At 38.8% G+C, this 27,881-nt stretch overlaps 1 protein-coding gene across 1 annotated transcript in view; it reads right to left on the reverse strand.

Moving 5' to 3' along the window:
- Window positions 1-328: 328 nt before the first annotated feature.
- The window catches only part of LOC126014625 (laminin subunit beta-4-like), a 63,093-nt gene continuing 35,540 nt past the window's right edge, over window positions 329-27,881 (reverse strand). The window contains 6 exon segments of the mRNA XM_049777855.1: window positions 329-656; window positions 2,761-2,868; window positions 2,870-2,908; window positions 3,123-3,354; window positions 5,946-6,083; window positions 7,708-7,833. Of these exon segments, the coding sequence (XP_049633812.1) occupies window positions 329-656; window positions 2,761-2,868; window positions 2,870-2,908; window positions 3,123-3,354; window positions 5,946-6,083; window positions 7,708-7,833 (971 nt within the window).

Genomic DNA, 27,881 nt, shown 5'->3' on the forward strand with positions numbered 1-27,881 from the left:
TACATGAATGATTCCCATTTTTTATAGATTAAAGTCAATTGGTGAGCCTGGTACAGTGCAAATTCCTGAGCTTTGTTATCTAAGAGTCAATTCTGTGGGTCTATATCTTTGGATCCTGGTTCAACCCATGCCAGGATCCAGCCCTGCCTGTGAGTTCACCCTACACCATGGATCACATTCTGAACTACAATGCTCCAAGCCATTGGCATAAGACAACAGTTTCCAAAGCAAAATACATCAGAGCAGTGAGTCCACTGTGGCTGCGGTTGAACTTTCTCAGCAGCACTGTGCTTTCTTCTCTGCCGAGAAGCTGAATGTCACAGTTGCACTACAGGCCTCGCTGAAAAGAGCCTGAGAGAGCTGCCACCACTTCGCTGCCATATTCCTGCTCTCCATCCTTGGGGAGATCTGCAGCATCAGGAAGTTTTGCAAACTTACTTCTGATTGAAGGCTGATTGAAGGCTGAACCAAAGTACCGTGGTTCGCAGAGCTGGCAGTTGAGGCCTCGAGTATTATGCAGACATCTAAGACATTTCCCTGTCACTTGGCTGATCCCACATCCTTTACATCAATATTGTTGTTGAGGGCTGGCAAGGGTTCCCGCAGTTCTCAAATTTCCATAGAATCCAGGAGCACATTCTTCACACCGTGCCCCTTTATGAAAGAGAGAGGAAAGAATAGTGAGATGAGAGAGGGGTGATTATCTTGATGTAAGCAGAGGATGATTGGGCTCCTTTGAGGGAATGAGTCACACATTTGGGACTGAGCAAGAAATAGGGTTTTAACATTTTTTAAAAGTTCATTTAATTTTCAGCCATTCATTCATTCTTGAAAGCTAAACTACTCTTGGTGATGAAAGAAAACTGTCATTTCTTTACTTGATCTTAGCCATAGCTGAGAAGTCACTTACCATTTCTTTTAAAATCATGGAAGTACAGGGACAGGTTTCCTATCTTTCTATGTCTTGGGTCACCCTACTGTGCCTCAGACCAAAGCTAATATCAACCATTCTCCCTGCAGATACTGTTCTCCTCCCCTAGTCCTGGAGGTATGAAACAGCAGGAACCAGAAGCATGAAATGGAAGTCTAGAATTCTAGAACCTTGGTCTAGAAGTGAGTACTGGAGGAGTCACTTCCTTGGTATCTGACTCCCTTGGTGCTTTTTATTAATCACCCTATATACAAATATAGATTCTCTCCTACATTCTGCACTGCTGTTGCTTAGGGGCCCAAACTTTGGGTTCACTCACATATTGGCAAATCCCATTTCAAAATGCTTATGTAGTCCATTCATGATCTTTTTAAAAACTCATCAACCAAACACTGTGCACATGAAAAAGAGACTATAAAGAAAAAAAAAAGATTGAGCTAGTAGTAACAAAAGAAATGATTTTCTATATAATTTATTATGTTTATAATAATATGATTGAAGACAACAAGAACGCTATTTTCTATGTCTGACTAAGTCAGGTCAATGTCATAAGCTCTTTTCTGTGCTGGTATTTTATATAATATATTTAACATAAATATAATATGTCTAAACTAAAAGTATAATTTATATCTTTTTCTTTTTTATTTCATTCAAATAGCAGTCTGATCACACATGACAGGAACAGTAGTAAACCAGTAAGCAGTAAGCCAGTAAGCAGTAAGCAGTAAGCCAGCTGTTATCTTGGTCCTCAAATCTTGTAACCAATAAGTTCTACTTCCCTATGATCTTGCCAATGTAAAACCACATTTATAGGGCTTGAGCTATAGCACAGTGCTAGGATGTTTGCCTTGCACTTGGCTGATACAGGATGGACCTCGGTTCTATCCTGGGCGTTCCATATGGTCCCCCAAGCCAGGAGCAATTTCTGAGCACATAGCCAGGAGCATCAGAGGGTGTGGCCCCAAAACAAACAAACAAACAAAAACAAAAAACAACCCACATCAACACCACTGTGGCCACCAAACCATTTGGCAGAGTTTCCTTAACCATCAGATGTTTGAAGCTCCCAGTTTTATCACTATTGACTGTTTTCTTTAAGCTCTGAATAGCTGTTGGGATCTCAATAGGGGTTGGAGGCACCAGCTCAATTTTGGCATATTGTAAAAATGTGGTCAATGGAGGCTTCGAGTAAGTCACAGCAGCGCTGATCAATGCTGTGGCCTTCTCAGTGAGATTCAACACAAATTGGACCATTGCTATAACACCAACACTCCCTATAATTTATATCTTAATTACTTATGTCTAAGCTCTACAAAATGTAACTTATGACTAAATGACAGACACAATTATCAAATTTAGTTAAGTAGTATCTGTACAGTGCCTAAATAAGGGCTTTAAGATATTTGCAAAAATGTTAAATCTGTGAATAATCAACCAAATTAATTTATTGGAATTACGCCAGGGAAGCATTTGACTGATTAAAACTTTTTATTATTTAATTGCTTATTTTATATGAAGTATATTTCCTATTTAATCACATATGTCTTATTTAACAAGTCATTTTAATTTAAATAAACTAATTTGAATTTATTGCTTATTTTTTAAAAACACTACTTAAAAACAATTGTAACTTCATTAAATGAGTTTTTAATTTCATTGAAATTCTTTGGTAAAGCAGCAATTTACCAAGTTATGTCTTTTTTACCAATAATTTCTATCTGCTCAAATAAATCAGTGTCCAAGACAGAGAAGTTATAAATGTATACTATTTTTTCAGATAGCAGTATGAGATGGGAGAAAGAATTAATGAAGAATTATACTGCATATCTGTGTAACCTTGATGACAATTGCATATGACACCTGAGCTCCAAGGACACTGATAACAGTAGTAGGCAAAATACTGGTTGCTTGAGAGAACATCTGGACTCCGGCAAGGATTGTCCTGAAGCAGGATTTTCACAGTAACCATCCATGCATCTGTTATGGCAATTTCTTTTAACCAAAATGTCCCCTGGAAAAACTCATGTGAGTCAATGTGGACTTACCATACTTTAGAACAGTGCAAAACAGTAATTCAGAAGATGCTCTTTTGCTTTGTAAAAGAATTCTTTGCTTTATCTTGAAAGTCCTATTATATAGTTATTAACTTCAGCAACATAGAATTTAATTAATATGTATATACATTTTATACCTTTCATAGCTTCTTCCCATTGAAAAGCCTTGTATATTAAAGCAGAACCCTGTCTCTGGGTCACACAGTTCAGCAAAACCATTGCAAAGGCAAGGATGGCAGTTGGGAAATCCCAAGTAAACTGCCAGGCACTGATCACATTGGTGACCAGTCACCTCTCTGTGGCAGAAGCACTGTCCTGTTACTTGGTCACACACAGTGCTCTTTGAGCTTTGAGGGTAGCAGTGACATGCTAGATAAGGCAAAGAGAAGTTGAGTGTTAGCAAATGTTGTGCTGGTGAGAGATTTATATTCTGCTTTTGTAGTCCTGAACTTATTGTATCATCCCAACTGGGGGAAGAAAATTAATCAGTGAAGTGCTTAGAATAGCACATAGCATGCATGAAATACCAAATAAATATTTGTTAAAAAAACAATTCCTTGGGAGCCGAGCGGTGGTGCAAGCAGTAAAGTGTCTGCTTTGCCCATAATAGCCTAGGACAGACAGCAGTTCGATCCCCTGGTGTCCCACACGATCCCCCAAGCCAGGGGAGATTTCTGAGTGCATAGCAAGGTGTAACCCCTGAGTGTCACTGGGTGTGACCCAAAACCCAAAAAACCAAAACAAACAAACAAAAAACAAACCCAAAACCTAAAACAAAACAAAAAAACAATTTCATGATTTGTTCAAATAATGGGGCATTGCAAATGGCCATGTCTGATAAAGGTTTGTGCAGAGGAGCTAAATAGTAACATGCTTTTTTTTTTTTTTTTTTTTTTTTTGTTTTTTTTTTGCCACACCCGGTAACGCTCAGGGGTTACTCTGGCTATGCGCTCAGAAGTCGCTCCTGGCTTGGGGGACCATATGGGACGCCGGGGGATCGAACCGAGGTCCGTCTCCTAGGCTAGCGCAGGTAAGGCAGGCACCTTTACCTCCAGCGCCACCGCCCGGCCCCAGTAACATGCTTTTTAATGATCTGTCTTCCACAGAGCTTGTGAGTCAGACTTTAAGAATATACAAAATACGGGGCCGGGCGGTGGCGCTCGAGGTAAGGTGCCTGCCTTACCTGCGCTAGCCTAGGAGACGGACCGCGGTTCGATCCCCCGGCGTCCCATATGGTCCCCCAAGCCAGGAGCGACTTCTGAGCGCATAGCCAGGAGTAACCCCTGAGCGTCACCGGGTGTGGCCCAAAAACCAAAAAAAAAAAAAAAAAAAAAAAGAATATACAAAATACGGGCCGGAGGGATAGCACTGTGGTAGGGTGTTGACCTTGCACGCAGCTGATCCAGGATGAACGGTGCTTTGAATCCTGGCATACCATATGGTCCCCTATGCCTGTCAGGAACAATTTCTGAGCAGAGAGCAACCCCTGAGCGTTGCCAGGTGTGACCTCCTCCCAAAAAAAAAAGAATATACAAAATATAAGTTCTGGGAATGTAGCTCAAATTGCAGAGTACATGCCTTACATGTGTCAGCCCCAAGTTCTCAACCTGGGACTCCCTACCTCAAGCACAGTTGGGCATAGTCTTAGAAACCTCCCCCCACCAATATATATGTGTGTATATATATATATGTATGTAGATGTATATTTGGGTATGTAGACATATATAGAGAGATAAAGATTATATATACATATATAGAGAGAGAGCAAGAGAGAGAGAGTTAAAGATATAGAATTAGGGGCTGGAGAGATAGCACAGTGATAGGGCATTTGCCTTGCAAGCGGCTGACCCAGGACCAGTTGTGGTTTGAGTCCTAGCATCCCATATGGTTCCCTGTGCCTGCCAGGAGCTATTTCTGAGCAGAGAACCAGGAGTAAACCCTGAGCACCACCGCCGGGTGTGGTCCAAAAACCCAATATATATACATATATATATACATACATACATACATATTTATGTAAAATTGTATGCCTATAGATATAGAAATAGATATATAGATATAAACCTTTCTAAAGATGGTTGGGTATTTTTTTCCTAGAAAAGACAGAAGATGTTCAAACCTTTTCTGAAAAATTATTAAATACTTTGAGCTAATATTCACTATCACAAACTGGGGTGCCTATTTGATGTACAAGATGGAGAAATATTTATTCTTTTGTATATATTCCTTCAAGATTTCAAGTACTTTATAACTTTCTCCTAAGAAAGAAAAAAAAGAGCAATTATGGATCTTACACTGTTCATCCCTGAAGCATGACTTAAAAGATATCTTTTCCTGCCTATAAAAAGAAGAAACTTACCTGGAGGTTTTCAGGATTGATAGGGCAGGTTTCTGGAGGAGAACAACTATTTTCATGACTTGTCACTGGTGTCAATAGAGAACATAACTATCAGATCCAAGTCGCCAGTGAGGGATCAGAGCAAGCTCTTTTTCTAAGCTCTTATTAACAAGCAATTTATAAAATAAGTTTAGAGATTGTTTGTGACCAGGATTAAGAAAAGCTAATATTCTAGTGTCTGTGTTATCTTCTTCCTTAGCTTCTTGAGCTCATATCTAGGCATATGTGCTAGATCTTAAGACTCAGTTTGGACACCCTTTTGGTAGTCCCACATCTTACTTGGCCTATTTATATCTTCTTGATAGAAATTGTAAACTCTCCAAATATGATTGTGTTTTTAATCTTTACTTACACTTTCTAGAAGTGTGTATAAACATTCTGTGTCCAGTGATGAAATACAATAGAAAAACATACCATGCAACATATCCACTTAAGTAGTCAACAAGTCTTTCTCTAAATGCCCCACATAGATTTTTCAACTTTTCACATAGATGTTCCTGCCTAAAATACCAAGACTATGAACTGCATACTCCTTACTCCACCTCAGTTTTTCACTACATACCATAACAACCATAATAACCAAGGCTGTAGCTCCTTGGTGAACACTTGCCACAGCTGTGTCCAGTTACCTGAGGTTGACACTGGCACTGGCCTCCAAGTGCAGCAAGACCCCACTGAGTCCTGGGGTGACAGTGACAGGCTACAAGATACAAAAAAAAATATTCAAGAGGAAGAAATTGCTAGAGAAGTACCTTGTCTTGTAAGTAGTTGTCATTCATCTGTTTCATTTGGTGGAAACTTTCACTAAGCCTGAGCACCCTCATCCTTGAAATGGGATAATAGTTTAACTTTTCTCTGACAAAGCTTAATGACAGGTCTGCCTGTGAAGAATTGAGAACTGGGTTTGACAAGTATGAAGAGCTCAATAACTGCTTCTGAACAAATACAACTTACTGATAAGAATGATAAAAGTTGAGGGGAGTTTCAATAGTTATTGAGTATTATTAATAGTATTGGTGTTATTATAACTTCAGATCCAAGAATCTGAATAGTTATGGGATTATATATTTGTATTTCCTTACTCTGTATTTTTCAGAGATTGTTGATACAGGGATATTTTAAATCCATATTTTTAAAGTAGTTATATTAAAAATTTTTTTCAGCTTTCTCTTCAAGGTGGTATTCTCCCTTTAACACGAATCTTGCTTTCTTCTCTTTGTTTTTTTTTTTGTTTGTTTGTTTGCTTATATTCCTTTCTGGAGAAGCCTGTGTTCTCTCTCAAACATGCAATTATTTCCCCTCTCTCCCCATACCTCTCTCTAAATTAATTTAAATAAAAATTACCTTGCTTAGGTGCTGAAAGGATATAAAGTAATATGCATGATAACCTTTCAGTAGCAATATTGTAAACCATAATACATAAAAGAAAAAAATAAAAAAGAGAGAAAGAAGAAAAATGTTTGCCAGAGAGGCAGACTGAGGAGGAGAGGTTAGGGTGGGGAGGGAATTATATACTTTGATGATGGGAAATGTGCACTAGTGAAGGGATAGATAGTGGAACATTAAATGAAACTTAATCATGAACAACTTTGTAACTGTGCATCTCATAATGATTCAATTTTTAAAATGTTAAAAAAAAAACTATCTTGTTTCACTCACTCCAGTCCCACAACCCTCAAAAGCAGTAATTTCCTGGAATTCAGGAAGCGCATGATCTCATTTTAGATTCCATACCAGTGGTTCTCACCCAAAAGGGGATTTTACCACACCCATTAATGCGTCGGGACATTTGACAAAGTTTGATGATATTTTCATATGTCTCAAGGAAGGGTGCTTCTGATGTCAGGGTCAAGGGTAGGGGCATTCCTAAATATCCTACAATGCAAGGGATAACCCCCTTCTACACACACCACAAAGTTATTCAGTCCTGAAATTCCAGTATCTCTGGACAGAAACACTCTGTAGCACAGTGAGACAGTCACCCAAAATTTTTAGATCCTAATAGCTTCATTGATTAAGTAAAAGGTTGGGGATATAAAGGTTGCTTGGAGAACATTACAGCATTAAAGTTCCAGGATTTTAAAAATAAATATTTTAGGATCATTGTTCCAGAAATTTAGTATTATGATACACCACACATACTGTATTATAATCTATGAGTTTAATACATCAACAACCTGCTGTGTACCTTATCAATGAGTGACTAAAATCTTTATTGCTTGGAGTAGATGCTGATGGCTAGGTCAGCAAAATAGCTCACTTATTCTAAGAAGCCCTTGAATAGACCGCAGTGCTGAGGTAAAGCCCATTAAACAGTTACTCGCCTACAGCCTCATTGTGTAGCAGAGCAGACCAGCTGACAATAAGCTTTTCACACACAACAGGGAGCACCTGAAATCCTATTTCTGAAGCAATTTCCATGCAGTTGTGCAGTGATACTCTTCTAAGTCCTGTTTACTGAAGAATTCTTTTTTTTTTTTGTTTTGTTTTGTTTTGTTGTTGTTGTTTTTGGGCCACACCTGTGATGCTCAGGGGTTACTCCTGGCTATGAACTCAGAAATCGCTCCTGGCTTGGGGGACCATATGGGATGCCGGGGATCAAATCTGGATCTGTCCTTAGGCAGACGCTATACCGCTTGCGCCACCGCTTTAGCCCCTGAAGGATTTTTTTTGGGGGGGGTCACACCCAGCAGCGCTCAGGGGTTACTCCTGGCTCTATGCTCAGAAATCACTCCTGGCAGGGACCATATGGGATGTTGGGATTCAAACCACCATCCTTCTGCATCTAAGGCAAATGTCTTACCGCTGTGCTATCTCTCCTGCCCCAGGTCCCTGAAGGAATTCTTTAATGAATTGATTTGTGGAATAAGACTAAGCTTTTAAAAAATAAGGAAAGAGGGGCCGGAGAGATGGCATGGAGGTAAGGCGTTTGCCTTGCATGCAGAAGGACAGTGGTTCTAATCTGGCATCCCATATTGTCCCTTGAGTCTGCCAGGAGCAATTTTTGAACGTAGAGCCAAGAATAACCTCTGAGCACTGCTCAATGTGACCCAAAAACCAAAATAAATAATAATAATAATAATAATAAAATAAATAAATAAGGAAAGAGACTATATTCATAAATTTCTCCTGTTCAAGATTTTAATTACACACACAAATAGAATAATGATTGAATAATGATTGAAAAGGACTAAATCCTCCCTTTTTTTAATTATTGAGGACTTGTGCTAGAAAGGGTACAGGGTTTAAGGCACCTGCCTTGCATGTAGACAACCTTAAAGTTGAACCTACAGCACCATATATCTCTGAGGACTACTAGGAATGACCCCTAAGCATAGAGTAAACCTGAGCACTGTAGGGTATAACTCAAAAATGAATAAAATAAATACAAGTACAAATAATAAAAACTGCTTAGGATAGACAGTGTAAAAATTTTTTAGATTTATTCCAAAACTTTAGATATTTATATTTATATATGATGGCAAATAAAATAAGAACCAGTCTTGGGATGGTTGGGTGTTTGCCTTGCATGAGACCGATCCAGGACAGACGGTGGTTGGAATTCCAGTATCCCATGTGATCCCAGAGCCTGCCAGGAGTGATTTCTCAGCGCAGAGACAGGAGTAACTCCTGAGAACTGCTGGGTGTGATCCAAAAACCAAAAATAAATAAATAAATAAATAAATAAATAAATAAATAAATAAATAGAAATAAAAGCCAGTCTTCATTTTGGGGGGGGTCACACCCAGCAGCACTCAGGGGTTACTCTTGGCTCTATGCTCAGAAATCGCTCCCGGCAGGCTCGGGGGTGGGGGGGACCAAATGGAATGCCAGGATTCGAACTACCATCCTTCTGCATGCAAGGCAAATGCCCTATGTCCATGTGATCTCTCCAGCTCCCAGTCTTAATATTTTTACTGCCCTTATAATATACTTTCTTTTAATTGCTAATAAATGTTTTTACTTGTCTTCAATTTAAAAGACTTTTGACTAGATCAGTTATCATATATAAAGAAACTATAATTTAATGTCTTCTATAGCATTATTCTGGACTGTTAATTCCACAATATTCTTCTGAATAAGTTTCGTCTTTTCAATCACATACAAAATATCGTATTCCACATCAAACTACCACTTGGAGAGTCAATATAGATCAAACAACATATTGAAGGTCTAGAAATCTTATAAGAAAAATACTCCTGAAACTTTAGGCACTTGATCCCATGTTCAAACAAGACTAACCTTGAATCTGAAAGATGGGGACTTGCCTCGTTGTTCTACGACCCCAGGTTCAATCTCTAGTACAACGTATAGTACCCTCAGCACTGCCAGGAGTGCTGAGGAGACTGAGCATAGAATCAGTATGCCCTGATCAAAGCTGGGTATGCCCCAATAACAACAACAACAACAACACACAATCAAATACTAACCTCCCATAAAACCAAAATTACACAGAAGCAGTTTGGGAATTGCTGGTTAGACATAAAGCTATTAAAGAAACAAATCCATAATTATATGCTTACTTTCAAGAAAGACCATCCAGAATGTAATTGTAATGTAATGTCATGTGAAGAAAAACTATAGTTACATTTCTTGAGAAAAATCCTCCCCATAGGTTCTAGTATTATTTAAATGTTTATTAATGGTATGAAAGATGCATTGATAAAGCTGATTGATCACTTCAAGAGGTCATTTAAATTATTGACAAAAGATAAAGCATTAAATTTTTGAAAAAGTTTTGAAAAAGTAAAGGAGGCAGAGGCAGACAATGGGGAGGGAAACTGGGGAACAGTGGTGCATTGGTGAAGGGTGTTGTACATTGTATGACTGAAACTCAATCATGAACAACTTTACAATTGTGAAAACAACAACAACAACAAAACCCAACTGTATTATGATCAACCTTGTAACACAGTGTTTAACAAATGTTTTAAGGGGTCGGAGAGATAGCATGAAGGTAAGGTGTTTGCCTTGCATGCAGAAGGTCGGTGGTTCGAATCCCGGCATCCCATATGGTCCCCCCGAGCCTGCCAGGAGAAATTTCTGAGCATAGAGCCAGGAGTAATCCCTGAGCGCTGCCGTGTGTAACCCAAAAAACAAACAAAGAAACAAAAAGTTTTAAGGGGCCGGAGAGAGAGTACAGCAGATAAGATAATTTGCCTTGTGGTTAACCTAAGAATGCCAACATTCCATATGGACCGTGAGCATTGCCAGTAGTAATTCCTTTTTGTTTGTTTGCTTGTTTTTGGTTTTTGGGACCACACTCAGTGACGCTCAGGGGTTACTCCTGGTTATTCGCTCAGAAATCGCTCCTGGCTTGGGGGACCATTTGGGACTTTGGCGGATCTACCTTCGATCCTTCTAGGCTAGCGCCTTGCTCGGGAAAGGCTCCGTGCCACCGCTCTGGCCAGGAGTGATTCCTGAGAGCGGGTTCAGGATAACCCCTGAGAATTTTCAGTGTGCTCTCCGACACCCCCAAAATTTTTAAATTAGCAGATCATAGGAGATGGGATGCCACATCTTATAACTTCGCCATTTTGACACAAGTTCCCAGGGTCCTTTGCTTCAACCCTCTCCAGTTATTTCCTACTCACACACACTGTGGTGGTAGAATCTCAAACCTGTATGAATATTTCAGCATCTATACTCTCAAAACACTAACCTCATTGTCCTGTATTTATACATATTACTGCCTCATCTTATTTTAGAGAAAAGAGAACCTGGCAGAGAGAACAGAGTGACCTATAGCCAGCCTCCCAAACTTCTCTCTCACACATCCTACCATCTGTCCTTGGCACCTTTGCAACAACAAAACAAAACAAAACAAAACAAAACAAAACAAAACAATAAAACCTTTGTAGAGGTGCCCTGCTGCTCTCCTTTGTTCTCAGACTATTTTCTGCAGATTTTGCCTACAGTTTTTGTCTCTTCCATTTGGCTTGCATTTGAACGCACTTAAGTCTCTTTCTCATTTGTAAAACCACCTCTTTTATTTCACTGATTCCTTCCACCCCTACCCACATTTCTCTTGATTCCCTGATAACCAAATTTCTTGAAACAGTATTCCCGAGTCATCTTCACTGCAGTCACTCCTGTACACTCTCTTCCCCAATGGAGTAGTCCTAACACTCATGCTTATAAGCTGCTCTGCTGTTTTCTATTTTCTCATTTGGTATCCATTTCTTGGTTGATCCTGATAATGCTGTGTCTGTGGTAACCATCTAGTGTGTTGATACCTGAATTTATATCTGCCCACAGTTCAGTCACAGGATCCAGGTCCCCATATAGCTGCAAGATCAAGCTCCAGCCATGCATAATTTTTGTTCCCCAGACACCACAACTAAAACATATTTGAAATCTGTTTCCCCTTTTATGCTGTTCATGAGGAAATATTACCACAATCTGCAAATTGCTCAGTGTAGAGAAACAAATAATTTCATATTTGATCCTGGCCTCTTCATTATATCAACACTCTTTATACCCACACCCTTCTGTTATATCAATGACAAGCCTGGTCAAGCCCACCTCTTAAATGTGTCCTGGGTGTATTTTTTCTCTCCCTCCCCTGTTGATTTTCTAATTTAGGCACCTAGATTACCAGAGTGGCAGTCAGCAAATGGTTCCAGTTTATAATCTTGTCCTGCCCCTCCACCGTCAATTTTGTTCACTAATACCATCACAGAAATCCTTTAAAAAGACAGCTTGCTCAGATAAGTCCCTATTTAAAACCCTACAGTGTTTTCCCATCGCCCCAGGATAAAGTCTAAGTTCCATCTCTTCATTCTTTTCATTCTTCTACCTCTCAACCTCTCAGCACCAAAGTCTCACTAAGGGAAGTTCCACCCCTTTCCATATTGAGAGCATTTTGGAAATTCCTGAGGGTGGTTTCAGTTGTCTCTGGTAGTGTGAGGTGGGTTACTGAAATGTAATGGGTGGAAGATCAGAAATGCTAGATATCCTCCCCTCCTAATATAATTCTTCAGCGAGAAATATGAATTATAAGGAGAGACAAATAATTATACTTTAAATTTCTGATTCAAAAATTGGCTCCTATTTATGATCTCATTTCTATTATATTATGGTTGGATCCTCTCCAACATACACACATCCACATATAGACACACAGATACATTCCAGTACAAGATCTTTGAGAATCTTTGGTTATGGTCTCTAGGCAAACTACAAACATAAAATGCAAATTAAAAGTACCTTTTTAATGTAAGGATGTCATTATATCAGAGGCAACAGTTGGAATATATTAACGCTAAAATTTTTTGTTTCTTTGAAATTCAATTACATTTCTGTTTTTTTTGTTTTGTTTTGTTTTGTTTAAATTTCTTTTCTGTTTTACTCCTTTCCTGTTTTGCTAAATTTTACAATCCTGATTTTCAGAGCTTTTTGATGTTATAGTACGTGAACTTGTTGGATAAAACCCAAGCTGTAATTGAAGTCTATAGCAGATGATAAAAGGCCAAAGTTTCAAGGTAAAAAAAAATGCAAATTTTTGATGGTTAAAAGTTAATTTTGTGAGACACAATTAATAAAACATAGATATTTAGCAAATCACTTCCTGTGAAAGTCCAGATGGTAAATATTTTTGACTTGGCAGCCATAAGGTCTCTTTGCAACCATTCAGTTCTGTCTTTGTACTTGAAAGCAGTGGAGGATAGTATGTAAACAAAGGGTTTGGCTGTGTTTCAAGAAAACTGTAGAACTATAGTTTGATCATCAAACAATGAGATTAGAATATTCTCAAAAATTCTTAAAAATTCAAATTTAAGAAATCCATTTCGTATTTATCTGCAGAATAATTTTTTGGATGTCCACCCCAGCGGTGCTCAGATGGCTCAGCAGACTCCTGGTAATACCCAACCTTATGATTTAGTGCTAGAGCCCAGTGATGCAATGCTGCTTAGGAGCACCAGACTTTTTATTTATTTGTTTTATTTTGGGGGGGGGGCCACACCCGGTGATGCTCAGGGGTTGTTCCTGGCTATGCACTCAGAAATTGCTCCTGGCTTGGGGGACCATATGGGATCGAATCTCAGTTCGTCCTAGGGTAGAGCACGCAAAGCAGACACCTTATCACTTTGCGCCACCACTCCACAGGGCACCAGACATTTAATCAGCAATTCTAAGGGCTATAGATTAAACTCAGGACTACAAGAATTGAAGTCATATTCTTCCTTTGGGCTATCTCTCTGGCCATACAAATTCACTTTTTAAAATATTCTACACAATTTTGTACTATTTTGTTACAAATGGGATGAAACTGGTATGTTAATACATTAGTGATGATGCTGAAACTGAATGAAAAAAGGACTTTTAGAAAATTTGTCAAGTTGACTCACGATAGCTCAAGTTAGTTCAATACAATCCTGGAGAAGGCAGGGCATATTTTGAAACATTAAAAAATGTGTACTGGGCCCGAAGAGCTAGCACAGCGGCATTTGCCTTGCAAGCAGCCAATCCAGGACCAAAGGTTCGAATCCCGGTGTCCCATATGGTCCCCCGTGCCTGCCAGGAGCTATTTCTGAGCAGACAGCCAGGAGTAACCCCTGAGCAACACCGGGTGTGGCCCAAAAACAAAAACAAAAACAAAAAAAAATGTGTACCAACAGTAGTAAAAAGTACAAACTGAAATGAGAATGTATAGAGTAAAAACATTTTGAATTTTTATCCTTTATAAGCTACTCAATTCCTGATGACAAGCCTCAGCCTGAAGTTGCAGAGTAAGATGACAGACAAGTAAGTAAAATGCTCAAGTAAGCATGTTTACGTGTTTATATGTGGGGAAGGACTAAAAGAATCAGCCAAGTTCTTCAAAATGACTAAAAGACACATAAATACCATAAGTAAATTCTTAGGATATAATGTGAAGGGGAAAAAATGCATGCTAATGGTTATCTGAGTATTCTGATGACAATAATATAAAATCACAGTATATACAAAATGGGGACTCTCAAGATGATAATATTAATGGAATGCAATATTTCTCCCATTTTTTCTGTAATACCAGTACAACACAGTGACTCAGAGCAGGAACTCTGATTCCTGACCTCTCACTCACTAGCGCTGTGAACTTGTGTGTAGTTCTATTGCCTGGAAATGGTAATAATGACAGGACCTGAGGCCGGAGAAATAGCATGGAGGTAAAGCATTTGCCTTGAATGCAGAAGGACAGTAGTTCGAATTCCGGCATCCCATATGGTCCTCCGTGCCTGCCAGGGATGATTTCTGAGCATAGAGTCAGGAGTAACCCCTGAGTGCTGCTGGGTGTGACCCAAAAACAAACAAACAAAAAATAAATGACAGGACCTATTCCACATCTTTGTTTGGGATACTAAATAACAGACTCTATGAAACACTTCCACCCATCTCTAGCACACACCATAACATTTGCCATTGTTAATAGGTAACTTTGTTTTGGAGCCACAACCAGCTGTGCCAGGCCTGCTACTTAGCTCTGCACTTAGGAATCACTCCTAGTGGAATTGGTGCCTGTGATAATACCTGTCTGCAGTGTACAAGGCAAACACCTACTCATTGTACTCAGGCTCAATAGGTAATTTTGCTTTAGTTTTTGGGTCATACCCAGAGATATTTTGGGGTTACTCCTGGCTCTGCCCTCTGGAATTATTCCTGGCAGTGCTCATAGAACTATATGGGGTGCCGGGATAGAACCGGGTCAGCCACATGCAAGGAAAATGTGCTACCCACTGCACTATGTCACTCAGGCTCACAAAAGGTAACTTGTAATGAAACAAATCCATTTGCATTTCTCAAGAAACATTTCATCAGAGTCTAAAAGTGGAATTATAATGTAACTCAGCTCAGAAGAAAGCACCCTTAGGGTTCTGTGATATTTACAGAATTCACTAGAATGTATGAATGAGCGTGGGACCCTCTTTCCAAAGGCTGTGAAAAATAGATATATATGGAATATTGTTTATCTGACTTTAAGCAGATGGGTGTGGAAAGCAGCATAATTCTGTATTAGCAATAAGACATAACCTCATCACATTATGTAACCACAGTATTTGGAACCATTCCACCTGTGTTTTGAGAGGGCTTCCACCATGGATTGGAGACCAACTCTAGGTCTAAACCAGGGTTCTTTCATATAAAAACAATATCTAAGAAACTATTGCCCATGGTTTTTCATGACATTTTTGGGGAAAGATGAAACAAAGTTTCTTCAATTTACCACTCATGTGAACATCACTAGGATCTCAATTTAATTTTGCTACAAATCTCTGGAGAAGCATAATTTATGACCCTGAAGTCAATGGATTTTTTTTTTGTTTGTTTTTGGGCCACACCCAGCAGTGCTCAGGGGTCACTCCTGGCTGTCAGCTCAGAAATAGCTCCTGGCAGGCACGGGGAACCATATGGGACACTGGGATTCGAACCAACCACCTTTGGTCCTGGATCGGTTGCTTGCAAGGCAAATGCCATTGTGCTATCTCTTTGGGCCCCAAGTCAATGAATTTTTACCAAAATCTAAGTTGCTGAGATAGCTTAAGCTGAATACTTTCCTCTCACTTTTTGGATTAGACATTTAGGTATTCATGCTCTCAGTTTCCTACTCATTTGACAAAGACAAAATAGTAAATAATAGTAATAATAAATAAATAATAAATAGTAATAATAGTAAAGAATGCAGTATTCTTCAGTAAGCTCTTAATAAATTCTTCAGTAAGCACTTAATAAATGGAACACTTTCCATTTTCTTTTGTTTCATTTTTGAACACAATAGTTTCTTTCATTTTATTCCTGGATATGAATCATTTATATACAAATGCAGTTCTGTAAAATTGCTGTAGTTTCAGCATATAGTTTCTACATATACCTGGAAATGATTGGTAAAGTAAATTACTAAGACTTTGTCTGTGGAGTTTTATGTGAACAGTGCTTGCATCCCTGAGAGGGATTTACTATGACCTGGACAGCCCAGTCTATTGCAGTCTATATGACAGAAAAGTATGTCATTTTAAGAATCCAGCAGCTGTTCATATACAAGTATGTAAAATATGTACTTATACATATGCCATATAAAACAGATCAATATATGTATAAAAATATTTACCTATACAGTTATGCATGCCCAATCATGCACAAACATATATATAATGAAAAACGTATGCAGTCAAGTTTGCAACCCATAGCCCACCTATGAAATAGAATTTTGAAACAAATAGGGCTAGAGTGGTAGCACAGAGGGTAAGGCTTGCCTTGTATGTGGCTGACCAAGGTTTGATTCCTTGCTAGAGATCAAATCCAGGCTGGCCTCATGCAAGGCAAGCACTTTCTCCACTATATTGTCTTTCTGGCCCTATACAGAAATCTATTTTAATGGTCTTCTTATCACTAGGTCAAAGTTCACTGAAATTTCTTGGACTTCATTTATAAGTGAAAAACAAGAGAATTGTGTCAGAGCAAAGTAATTCTAGTCATGTAACTCAGTGAAAGCTTCCATAGTGTGGTCCCAGAAAGATTTTGACAACACAAATATCACTCCCCAACCCACACATAGAAAATTGTTTTGGGGCTAGATGGTCTGTGAGGTTTCAAAGTGGTTATACAAAAAAAAGAAAAAAAATTATTGCTCTTGATCAAGTATTTTTCTAATTTGTATTCTATTCTGCTTATATATATATATATTTTCAAAGGCCAAGTTGAAGGGGTAGATAGCAAAGCGGTGCAAATAGTATCTATGGTCTGCTTTTAGTTTTTCTCTATTGTTTCAGGGAAAAATCCAAATGCAAAAAATGCTTTTTCTGTATCCGTGAGTGTATCATGGTGCATATGTGTTAATTTATTAACACTTTTAGAGAAAATAAAATTTCAAGAAAAAATATTTATGAGACTTTAGCTAGTTATTTTTCTTACATATTATATAATCACTTCATTAAACCTGTAACTTAAATATATACCTTTAGTTTTAGTTTCTCTCCATGGAAGAAAGCATGTATTCAGGGGTCTCAAACTCAATTTATCTGGGGGCTGCAGGAGGCAAAGTCGGGGTGATCCTGGAGTGCAAAGTCAGTAGTAAGCCTTGAACATTGGGGGTGTGGCCCAAACAACTACAACAAAACAAAACAAAACAAAACAAAACAAAAAGATTCCTCTAGGGCAGGGCCACAAAATGTTGTACGGAGGGCCGCAAACAGCCCGGAGGCCGCGAGTTTGAGACCCCTGATGTATATGTAGTACTCACTGTGTAGCTTTAAATTTTTTGGGAAACATTTTGATTTTTAATGCCCTTCATATTTTTTTTTTGCGATAAACCTATATCAAAGGACTAGAGTGAAAACACTTGTGTGAGAATGCTAAAAAAAATTGTAATTGAATGATACCTGTGCTTAATAGCAAATGGCAATAGAAAAATCTATGGGAGAGGGAATGTTGTTGACAGCAAATCTCAGGCCAGTTCCAGGAAGAACCCTCGCAAACCCAGGACTAGTCCATCCATATTACAGGGGTACCAGAAACAGGCTTTCAGAAAATAATATGAACAGCAGGCATCTAGTTAAAAACCACCAAATGCTAAAGAGAGAAATGAACATTGCTTTGCTTATAGTCAATGCCTGGAAGAGTTAAAAAACACACAAAACACAATGTATATTTACTGGTCAAATCATTTCAACCAGGGTGCAACCCAGAATACAGCCGAGAATAAAGTGCTGAATCTGCAGCCCTGGAACATATTAGTAACTATACAGAATGCTTGATTTGAAAGCACTTCCATAGGAAACTTTAAGTTCCCCCAAGTGTTAATGAACTGAGAAAATTCCACATTGATGACTTTGCGTTTTCTCAGCTCAGATTATGAAGTTCTGGCCAAAATATGGAGGGAAAGAAAATATTCCCAGGCCTACTTGATGGATTTTGCCTAATTTTACGTGACAATGAGGAAACCCACATGGACTTATTTGTTAGCCATTTCTTCCAAGCAAACAATAGAAATGCTCCTTTGTCTGCTCAGGCAGCTTATAAGTACTATTCTCCTAAGGCAGTTGATTCAAGTCTTTGAGAGGTTCTACACTGTTTGTTAGCCCTGGAACATCTGGACCCTACAGATAATACTTCTTTAATGTCTTCTGCCTCTGCCTCTTTACACTCGTAGCCTCCGTCAGAGCTCTGCCTCTCATTACTTTTTGCCTGTATTGCTGCAACACTCTCTTGGCTGTTCTCTCCATTCTCTCCTGATTCCAACACACATTACATACAGCTGCCAACAAGTATTTCAGACTCTTTCCAACTGCCAGCAGAATCACGCCCAAATTACTTAGCCTGAAGTTCAAATGCTCTGTCATCTACCCCCAAGCTGCTCTTCATTTGGTAAAATGCATATTTAGTTACAATCCACTCCTAGCCTCTGAATTAGGAATGAGTTAGGAATGCAAATATGAGTAGGACAGAGAGAGAGAAATGTACATGAGAAATTCCACTTCCCAACTAGGCTTCAACAGATATAGGGATTTAAAAACACATCTAGATGCAACACTTTTCAAACATTAAAAACAATAGTCTTGAATCAGAGAGATTGCTAGTACAGGGATAGTAGGCACTTTCCTTGCATACAACTGACCTTGGTTCAATCCTCAGAAACACATATCTCTCCAGCACCTCCAGGAGAGAACCCTGAGCACAGGGTAGAGCATAACCCCTGTATACCATTGAGTGTGATCCGAAAAAAAAAAAATAATAATAAAGTCAAATAAAATAAAACAATATTCTCGCATATGAAATAGATCAGTGGTCTTCAATCACTGATCCAAGAGTTGGTCCAGTCTGCAGATGCAGAAAAGTTGGTCTATAACTGTCAGATATGGATCAGGACATGTGCTGGTCTGAAGTGTGAACAGGTTGAAGGAGGCTGCTTTAGATACTGTAGATACTTCTCCCAGCCTCATTTCCTAACTTGTACAGCCACTCTTCTGGTGCTGCATGTGACTTCTAACAGTTCAAATAGCCCTCTTTCTTCAGAGAATTGCCCTCTCTTACACCCTGTCTCCAGAGGAGCTTGTGGCCAATAACTGACATAGAGATAAAAGAGGTTAGTCCTGGTGTCTCAAGAGGTCAGGGAAGCTTTGTCTATAGGTTGAACTTCTGATTTTCTTTGTGGATCTATCTACAGTTGGCTTCACTATCTATAGTTGGTTTCACCATCATTCTAAATTGCTCATGCTTTTCACTTTTATTTTCTCTGAAATCTCTTGTTCTTGTTGTTTTGGGGCTAACCTGCTGTAGCTTAGGGGTTATTCCTGGCTCTGTATTCTTAAGAATCACTCCTGGCAGTTCAGGAGACCATATGGAATATAAGGGTTAAACCTGGATTGGCTGTGTGTAAAGCAAGTCTCTTACCTGCTGTACATCTCTCTGGCCCCTTTCTCCACACTCTTGAAGAATTTTTCTTAAGATCTTTTCCTAACAAACCATATATTCAAAAAGTCCATCTTAGGTTCTAATTCTAGGGCACCTGGTCTGGATGGTTATTTCAGATAGCTCACTTGAAAGCAGAATGAATGGTGAAGGAGATAATAAGAATACATTTAGCGTCTCAGGACCAACTGCAACAGTGCATTGATGATAAGGAGCATATATGTACAGGGTCAATCTCCTGGGCAGGCAACTTGTGTATTTGTGCAAGATCCCATGCTCAGAAGGGTTTTGTACGTTTGTTTTATGGTACATACGGTTTATCAATCTAGTGACATCATTTTGAAATAATAATTTTATTTTTGAAGTTGTTTTGAAGGTGAACTCTGGAATAAAGAAGAGCATGCTTAGAGATATTTACTGGCCTACATGTTCATTATTCAGTTCACATAGAGTGCATACAATGCCCATGAGCACAGGATACAGGTAGACTTATAATGTGCAGGGCTCCAGTGAGATTACAAGTACAAAGGAAGCAATCATGTCATGTTTATGATTGTAAACAGGGTGAGAAAAACTCTAAGAATCTATGCTTTCTGTTCCAAACTGAAGTTTGAAAATAGAAAGAAGAAAAAATCATTCAAAAGAAGAAACTTTGTAATAGTCTTTCTCATTCATATTAATTCCCTTTATAATACTGAAAATGATAACTTAAAGGAAACAAACTGGGAAGCCTATCATTTCTTTTTCTTTCTATCCTTTGTCTTTCATAGAATGTTAGTAGAACAGCAAGAAGTTCTCAAAAAGGCTGTTGAGTTATTATTGTGTGGCATTTCCATTGTTCTGCTAAAAACAAAAATACATATAAATATGACAACAAAATACAAATTGTGTAACTTTAATGATACCATGTGTTAAGTTAAAAATACTTATGTATATTTTTAAAATTGGCATTGCATACTTTTAAACTTGATGATACAATAATATTTCTTTATTAAAACATTAAATAGCAAGTAAAAATATCTTTAGTCAAGGGAAAGGCTATGGAAGAAAGTAAATCACTATTTAAATACCTTCAGTGGCCCTTTCCTCTAAATTTTGAACAAAGGTCACTGGCATTTTTATTTTATTCTGGCTCTAGCCACGGGTCTGGGCATGCATGAAGAGACTGAACTTCAGTCAATGCTATTAGTGTTCTGCTAGATTCTTTGATTGGTCAGACTACATAGCTACTAGCTCCTGTGATAACTGGCTATGATAATTCATCTCTGCTCTTTAGTCTGATTTTTTATGGGAAGGGGGAAAAGGGGGGCACATTTAGTGATACTTAGGGCTTATTCCTGGCTCTGTGCTCAAGATTCACTCCTGGTAGGACTCTGGGGATCATATTGGGTATAGGGATTGAACTCAGGTAGGCCACATGCATACTCCCTACCTGCCTACCTGCTATATAGCTCCAACCCTTTCTCTCTATTCTTGAGTGTTGTCTTGGCTGATGAAAGCCATTTTACCAAGAAGTTCTCTGCCTCAGCAATAGTAGCCCAAGGGCAGGCTGACTGATTACTGTGTTTTTCTAGGGATCAACTTTTTAGTGCATTTACGTAAGATATAAATAAATCAAGCTTAGGGTATATGCCATGGCTAGACTCCACCCAAGCCCTATTTAGCCCTATTTTTGGCTTACATTTCAGCCACTGTCATCAGTTTTCCTCCATCAATATAACATGTACATTGAATATTTTATAACCTCTGCTTCAGGGAACCCACCATAAGACAGAAATGCAGTCTATGTATGTATGTATATATATATATATATATATATATATATATATATATATATATATATATATAATTGAAACAAAAATTTCACCAAAAATTGCCCTTTTTATTTTTATTCTGTTTTTTTTTGGGGGGGGGCACACCAGGCAGCACTCAGGAGTTTACTCCTAGTTCTGTGCTCAGAATCCACTCCTGGCAGACTGGGGATGGAACCAAGGTTGGCCAGGTTCAAGGCAAACATCTTACCTGCTGTGCTATCATTCCAGCCCCACTTTATATTGTGTTATACCAAGCTTTGATTAAGTTTGTGACCTAATTACTAATAGACATTACCTGCAACTTGAAAATGACTAATTACTGGAACTCTAGAAATGGAAATTATACATGATATCCGGTTTTCAACGTGGGAAATAATAGAGAAAGAGAAGACTGAGTGAATCTTAAAGGATGAGTAGAAATGTTGTGAGTTGATAATACAGAAATGAGAGTTTAGGACAAGAGAGAAGAGGGTAGACTATGGATGTCTCAAATGGAATTTCTCAAAGTGCCTCATTATCCAAATCACCTCAGGGTACTCAATAAAGAGGCAGATTTCTTGGCCAGCCTAAGATTCCCTGATTCAGTGCCAAAGGGAAGATACAAGACTTGGCTTTTTTTAATTTCCAAGACTGTATAATGCACAGTAAAGTTAAAAGCTCACACATTTGTGACACTGAAGTGGATCAGTAAAGGGCTTTTAAGTGGGCTGAAGACAGAGAAAGGTAGAGAATCTGAGGTTTTATGGGCTGGGGAGCAGAAACCATGGAGACAAGAGCAAAGCCACTCGACCATGAACCTGGAAGGAGAAATATTTACGTGGGGTTTTCTCAGACCCTCTCAGCTGAAGGGTCTTCATTGGTAGAACTCTTTTATGACAGCAAGTTTACCCTGCTAGGTAACATTTATTTATGTATATGGTTCTTTTACACACATGTCAGTACAGGTTCTATGTCTTAGTACTTCTGTTGTCATTCATTCAGTCATATTATTCATTGAAGAAGGTCATTTTCATGTGCAGAAGAGCTTGAGGAGTTTGGTCCATGAATTAGACAGTCAACATCTGCTTTCATTTGCTTGCCAACATGTCCATTCATGCTCAGGCAAACAGAAATTCTTGATAAAGTACCCTATAACATGCTTGATTAAAAAAAACTTCTATAAAGAGCAATTGAATCAACAAATAGGCTTTAAACTTCAGGGAGGGGTTGTTAACTGGTGCCCAAGTATTTGGGGCTCCTTTAGCCACCTCTTTCTCTTGAAATCAATGGGGAAACTGCCTAGAAGGAATCAGAATCATCTTGGCACTACCTTGCATGAACCAAAGAATAAGCATCTGGGAAATGAGGGTCTGGAACTGCATCACAGAAACATCAGCATCTGCAACCAGCAGAACAATCTATCCTCTGCACTGAATCTATCCTACTAAAATGACAAAAAAAAAAAGTGACCTCAAAGTGCATGACTCCATAGCTCTCCTAATCCAATTTTCCAGAGATTTTCCTCTTGAAAAGAAATCGAGCAATGGGTGTTCCTTTAGACTTCAAAATTCATTGAGCAGAGTTGTTCCTTTCCTCTGTTCTATCCTTGACAGTAGATGAGCTTACATTAAGCATTTATGCAAGCCAAGTAGCATTCTACATGTAATGCCTTGACTGTTTATAATAGGACAGACCATGACCCTGAAGCAATGGTTTACCTCACTTGGCTCAGGGGCAAGCGTGTTTTGCTTCTGATTTCTCCAGTAGAATGTTTTCTGTCGACTATGAAATCATTCCCTTGTGGTTGGAAGTACATATTGCATGTTGGCAAAGCTGTTGCTAATATCTTAGAAAGAAAAGAAAGGACATTTTAGGAATTTAAGAGAAGTTCCAATTATACCTCCATTCAGTTTTAGATATTATAATTGAAAAGATAATCCTGATTGTTTTTAATAACTCCAGAAAGAAGTTATGGAACCTGTTTCTAATTTTTCTCTCTGAAAATGAGGAAGTGTGGGTGCTTATAAGATTTTTTCTTCTTTAAGTTGTTTCTTTTCTAAACAAAAGTAAGTGGTGTGTGTGGGGGTGTGTATGAGTAAAGTGGGCATTAGGCCTGTGCTCTGCCATTCAGCTTCAGCTATCTCCCTGATTCTTGTTTTGCTGTTGTTGCTGCTGTTATTTTAATTTATCTATTGATCATAAATCTTTTGGTAAAAAGTACAAACGCTATGTTTCCATGTGACATGTTTGAGAAGAAAGTTGTAGAAATTCCACAATAGGTATGGGCTAGAGACTCAAAAGATTTATTAAAGAATGGTATTTTTTTTTAATGTATTCCAGGCCAATTGTTCTTGGTTGCCAGTAGATAGGAGTTGATCTTACTAATTATTTCTAGAGACTATACCAAGATATCCTAGTTCTTTCTTTTCTTTTGGTTTTCGGGCCACATCCGGCATTGCTCAGGGGTTACTTCTGGCTGTCTGCTCAGAAATAGCTCCTGGCAGGCACGGGGGACCATATGGGACACCAGGATTTGAACCAACCACCTTTGGTCCTGGATCGGCTGCTTGCAAGGCAAACGCCACTGTGCTATCTCTCTGGGCCCAAGATATCCTATTTCTATCACAAAGAAGTGCTTCCCAAAATGCACATAATCATCTGGAAATCTTGTTAGCATGCAGATCTCACTAAGTAGGCCTGGGATATGGCTTGAGATTCTCCAAATCTAATGAAGTACCAGCTTATACTCTACCTATGCTGCACAGTAATCAGTGCCATGAAACTTCTATTCCGCCTCCACTTCCAGTCAAAACTCCAGGTTATTGCTTGTACTTCTTATGAACTAATTATAATTTGGGTTCTCAAGACCTTTTTCTTGGGGTTGATAATTAGAATAGCTTACAGAACTCTAATATTCTGTGAAATACTAGAGGGATATAACATAATTAAAGGATGTAATCTGATGAAGATGATGGTGATTTGAATTTCCAGACGTGAGAGCTTCTGGTCCTGTGAAGTGCAATTGTGCCACATATCTAGTTACATACATATGCTTAATTCCATACCTGGGAGTTCTCTAAAGCTTATATTCTTTTGGAATTTTTTTTGTTTGTTTTTTTGGGCCACACCCATTTGATGCTCAGGGGTTACTCCTGGCTAAGCTGGCTTGGGGGTACCATATGGGATGCCAGGGGATCGAACCGCGGTCCTTCCTTGGCTATCGCTTGCAAGGCAGACACCTTATCTTCTATCTCTAGCGCCACCTCTCTGGCCCCTTCTTTTGGATTTTTGTTTTGTTTTGTTTTGTTTTGTTTCTGGGCCACACCCAGCGGTGCTCGGGGGTTACTCCTGGCTGGCACGGGGACCATATGGGACACCGGGATTCGAACCAACCACCTTTGGTCCTGGATCAGCTGCTTGCAAGGCAAACGCTGCTGTGCTATCTCTCTGGGCCCCTTTTGGAATTTTTTATGGAGACTTCTCCATGTAGATAGATATGCACAATCATTAACTCATATATCCAGCTGCCCCTCTCTTTTTTGAGAGGGGTGGGTTTGGATTGAACATTCCAAGCTTCTAATCAGGATTTGGTAGCCACTCCCATCCAAGGAACCTACCCAGGAATCTACTCATGGGAACAAAAGACTTTGTTGTGGCCCAAGAAATTCCAAGGGATTTAGGAGGTATTAAGGTCAAAGAGCAAATATCTGAACAAAAGATGCTCCTAGAAAGCACTTAGAAAGTTATGAAATCTTAAGAAGTGAAATTGGAAAAGTACTAGGAGCTCTTAAATAGGAATTAGAGTCCAAGACCAATCTATCAATATATCTATGTTCATATCATTCCTTAATAGTTAGGGCCTAAATATAAATCTTACTGTTCTATCTTTCTTTCTAAAATTAGCATAATACTACATTTTTTAAGTTACCATTATAAAGATACATTGAAAGGTAAAATTTTGGCTTATTCTATAATATGGATATTGGAGGAGACTGTGCAAAGTGAAATGAATCAGAAGGATAAATTTAAATACTAATAATATCACTCATATATGATAACAAAAAGAAGTAAAGCAAGAGAAGAGGCAGTGTTCAATGAAAACTAAATTTTTTTGTGTTTTTTTTTTTTTTGTTTTTTGGGTCACTCCCGGCATTGCTCAGGGGTTACTCCTGGCTCTAAGCTCAGAAATCGCTTCTGGCAGGCTCAGGGGACCATGTGGGATGTTGGGATTCGAAACACCGACCTTCTGCATGAAAGGCAAATGCCTGCCTCCATGCTATTTCTCCGGCCCAATGAAAACTAAGTTTTTATTGGAGGAGGGAGGAACTGGGCTGAAGGTGGAGGGAAATTGGTACTTTCTTTTTGTGTGATGTGATAACATTATATGTACGTACATACATACATACATACATACATACATACATATGTATATATATTCTTGGAAACAAATTTTATTACCTCACTATTTTTATGTATTAAATAAACAAAAGTCATGACTAAGAATACAGATATATGAACATTTCATTTTGATGCTATCTACTACAGTTTTAAGTTGAGAAAATGAAAGCCTCCTATTCCAGTTGCAGTTAGAAGTAAGTTCCTGGCTTTCTAAGGAGGCTTTTACTCTTCCCACTAGCAGTATCTCAGTAATGAAAAGATTTCAGGAGCTGATTTAGTCACTGGAATGTGAAATTTGAAATCCACCATTTTCTATCTGAATCTTACCTTCAAAATTCCTTTCCATGTGCTTCATCTTTTCTCTCCTCGAAGACTTAAACTAGAGAGTTTCCAGTGTGTGTGATTGCTTATGTTTGCAAGACTTTTGGAAACATAGGGAAAATATCCTATAGAACTGTAACTTTCAGGAAATGACAGAGGGGTGTCAAGTCACATTTATAATCACACCCTCCTGTGAACATCACTGATATCAAAACTGATAATCTGAGCTCATAAGGCCAGAGATCACTTCTTGTACTTCCTTTATGAACTTTATTTATTATAGATATCCATGAAATTCCCACTGTGGTTTGGCACTGAGCAAAGCACAAATGCATCAATGATGAATGGGTTCCATGTTTATCTCCTGACTCTAGGCAGGTGAACACATCCTATTCCAGGGAAATATCAGGAGCAAAAGTGAAGTTTATTTCATCACAATGTAATTCCAAGTCATAAAGTTTGTGCAGAACTATATATAAACCATGATACAAAGGCAAACAAAAAACAGATTTGGTCAAGAAGAATTATGTGATATTAATAAACTCTGATTTGCATTTGTGGGCAAAATCAATCTTTCCCAGAGATTTTTGGTTTGGCTCATATAGCAGAGCACATGTCTTACATGTACCAGGCCCTGGATTTGACATCTGATACCCCTGACTCCCCAGCACCACCGCCTGGGGTCCTGGTGACCCGAGACAGAAACTAGCACAGGGCTTCAACACTCCCCTTTTTCAAAAAAGAAAAAGAAATAAATCTGATCTTTTCCAGCCATGATCACAGAGTATGTTGTATGTATTTACCAAAACTGCTGTGTCAAATGACATCTATAAGGAGATGAACCAAAATACAAAGGTGTACATCCTTGGAGCTATGTGGCTTCATCTGCCTTGTAGAAATAGAAATTCAAAAGAGCAAAGAAGTAGCCAGAGGCTGGCTTAGTGCAGGCTTGGCCCATGATGTGTGGGAGCAGCATTCACACTTTCCAGATTGGGGTGAGCTTCTAGAATAAACAAGTCCATTGGGAAAATATCACAGATAGGGTGAGTGTAACTAGGCTAAATGATCCCATAGTAAAACCCATCTTTTGACTTGATCAATGGTTTTTCTTGTGGGGTGCTATTGAGAGGCAGAAAACTCAAGACACATTTATTTTCTCAGAAGCTCTATGATTCTGCTCTAAACACTGCGTGATGCTTCAAAGACCTGAGTAAGCTTTGCACGTGGGGATCCTGGGTATCGCATGGTCTATGGAACAGCACAACAGGAGTAGACAGACCCTGGGTATCACTGGGTGTGATCCTAAACCAAACTGGGAAAGATGTATAGGTGACCCTTTCTTACAGGATGAGAGAGAGTTGGTGTTTTAGACAGGTCAAAGCAGACATTTCCAGGCATTTGTCATATGACCTCATAAAATATGCAAGCAGAACTGTTTGTCTCACCCTCAGAAATATTTGAAGTGGGGCCAGAGAGATAGCATGGAGGTAGGGTATTTGCCTTGCATGCAAAGGGACGGTGGTTCAAATCCTGGCATCCCAAATGGTCCCCCAAGCCTGCCACAAGCGATTTCTGAGCTCAGAGCCAGGAGCAACCCC

Source organism: Suncus etruscus, chromosome 1 (assembly GCF_024139225.1).
Source record: "Suncus etruscus isolate mSunEtr1 chromosome 1, mSunEtr1.pri.cur, whole genome shotgun sequence".
Classification (NCBI taxonomy): Eukaryota; Metazoa; Chordata; class Mammalia; order Eulipotyphla; family Soricidae; genus Suncus; species Suncus etruscus.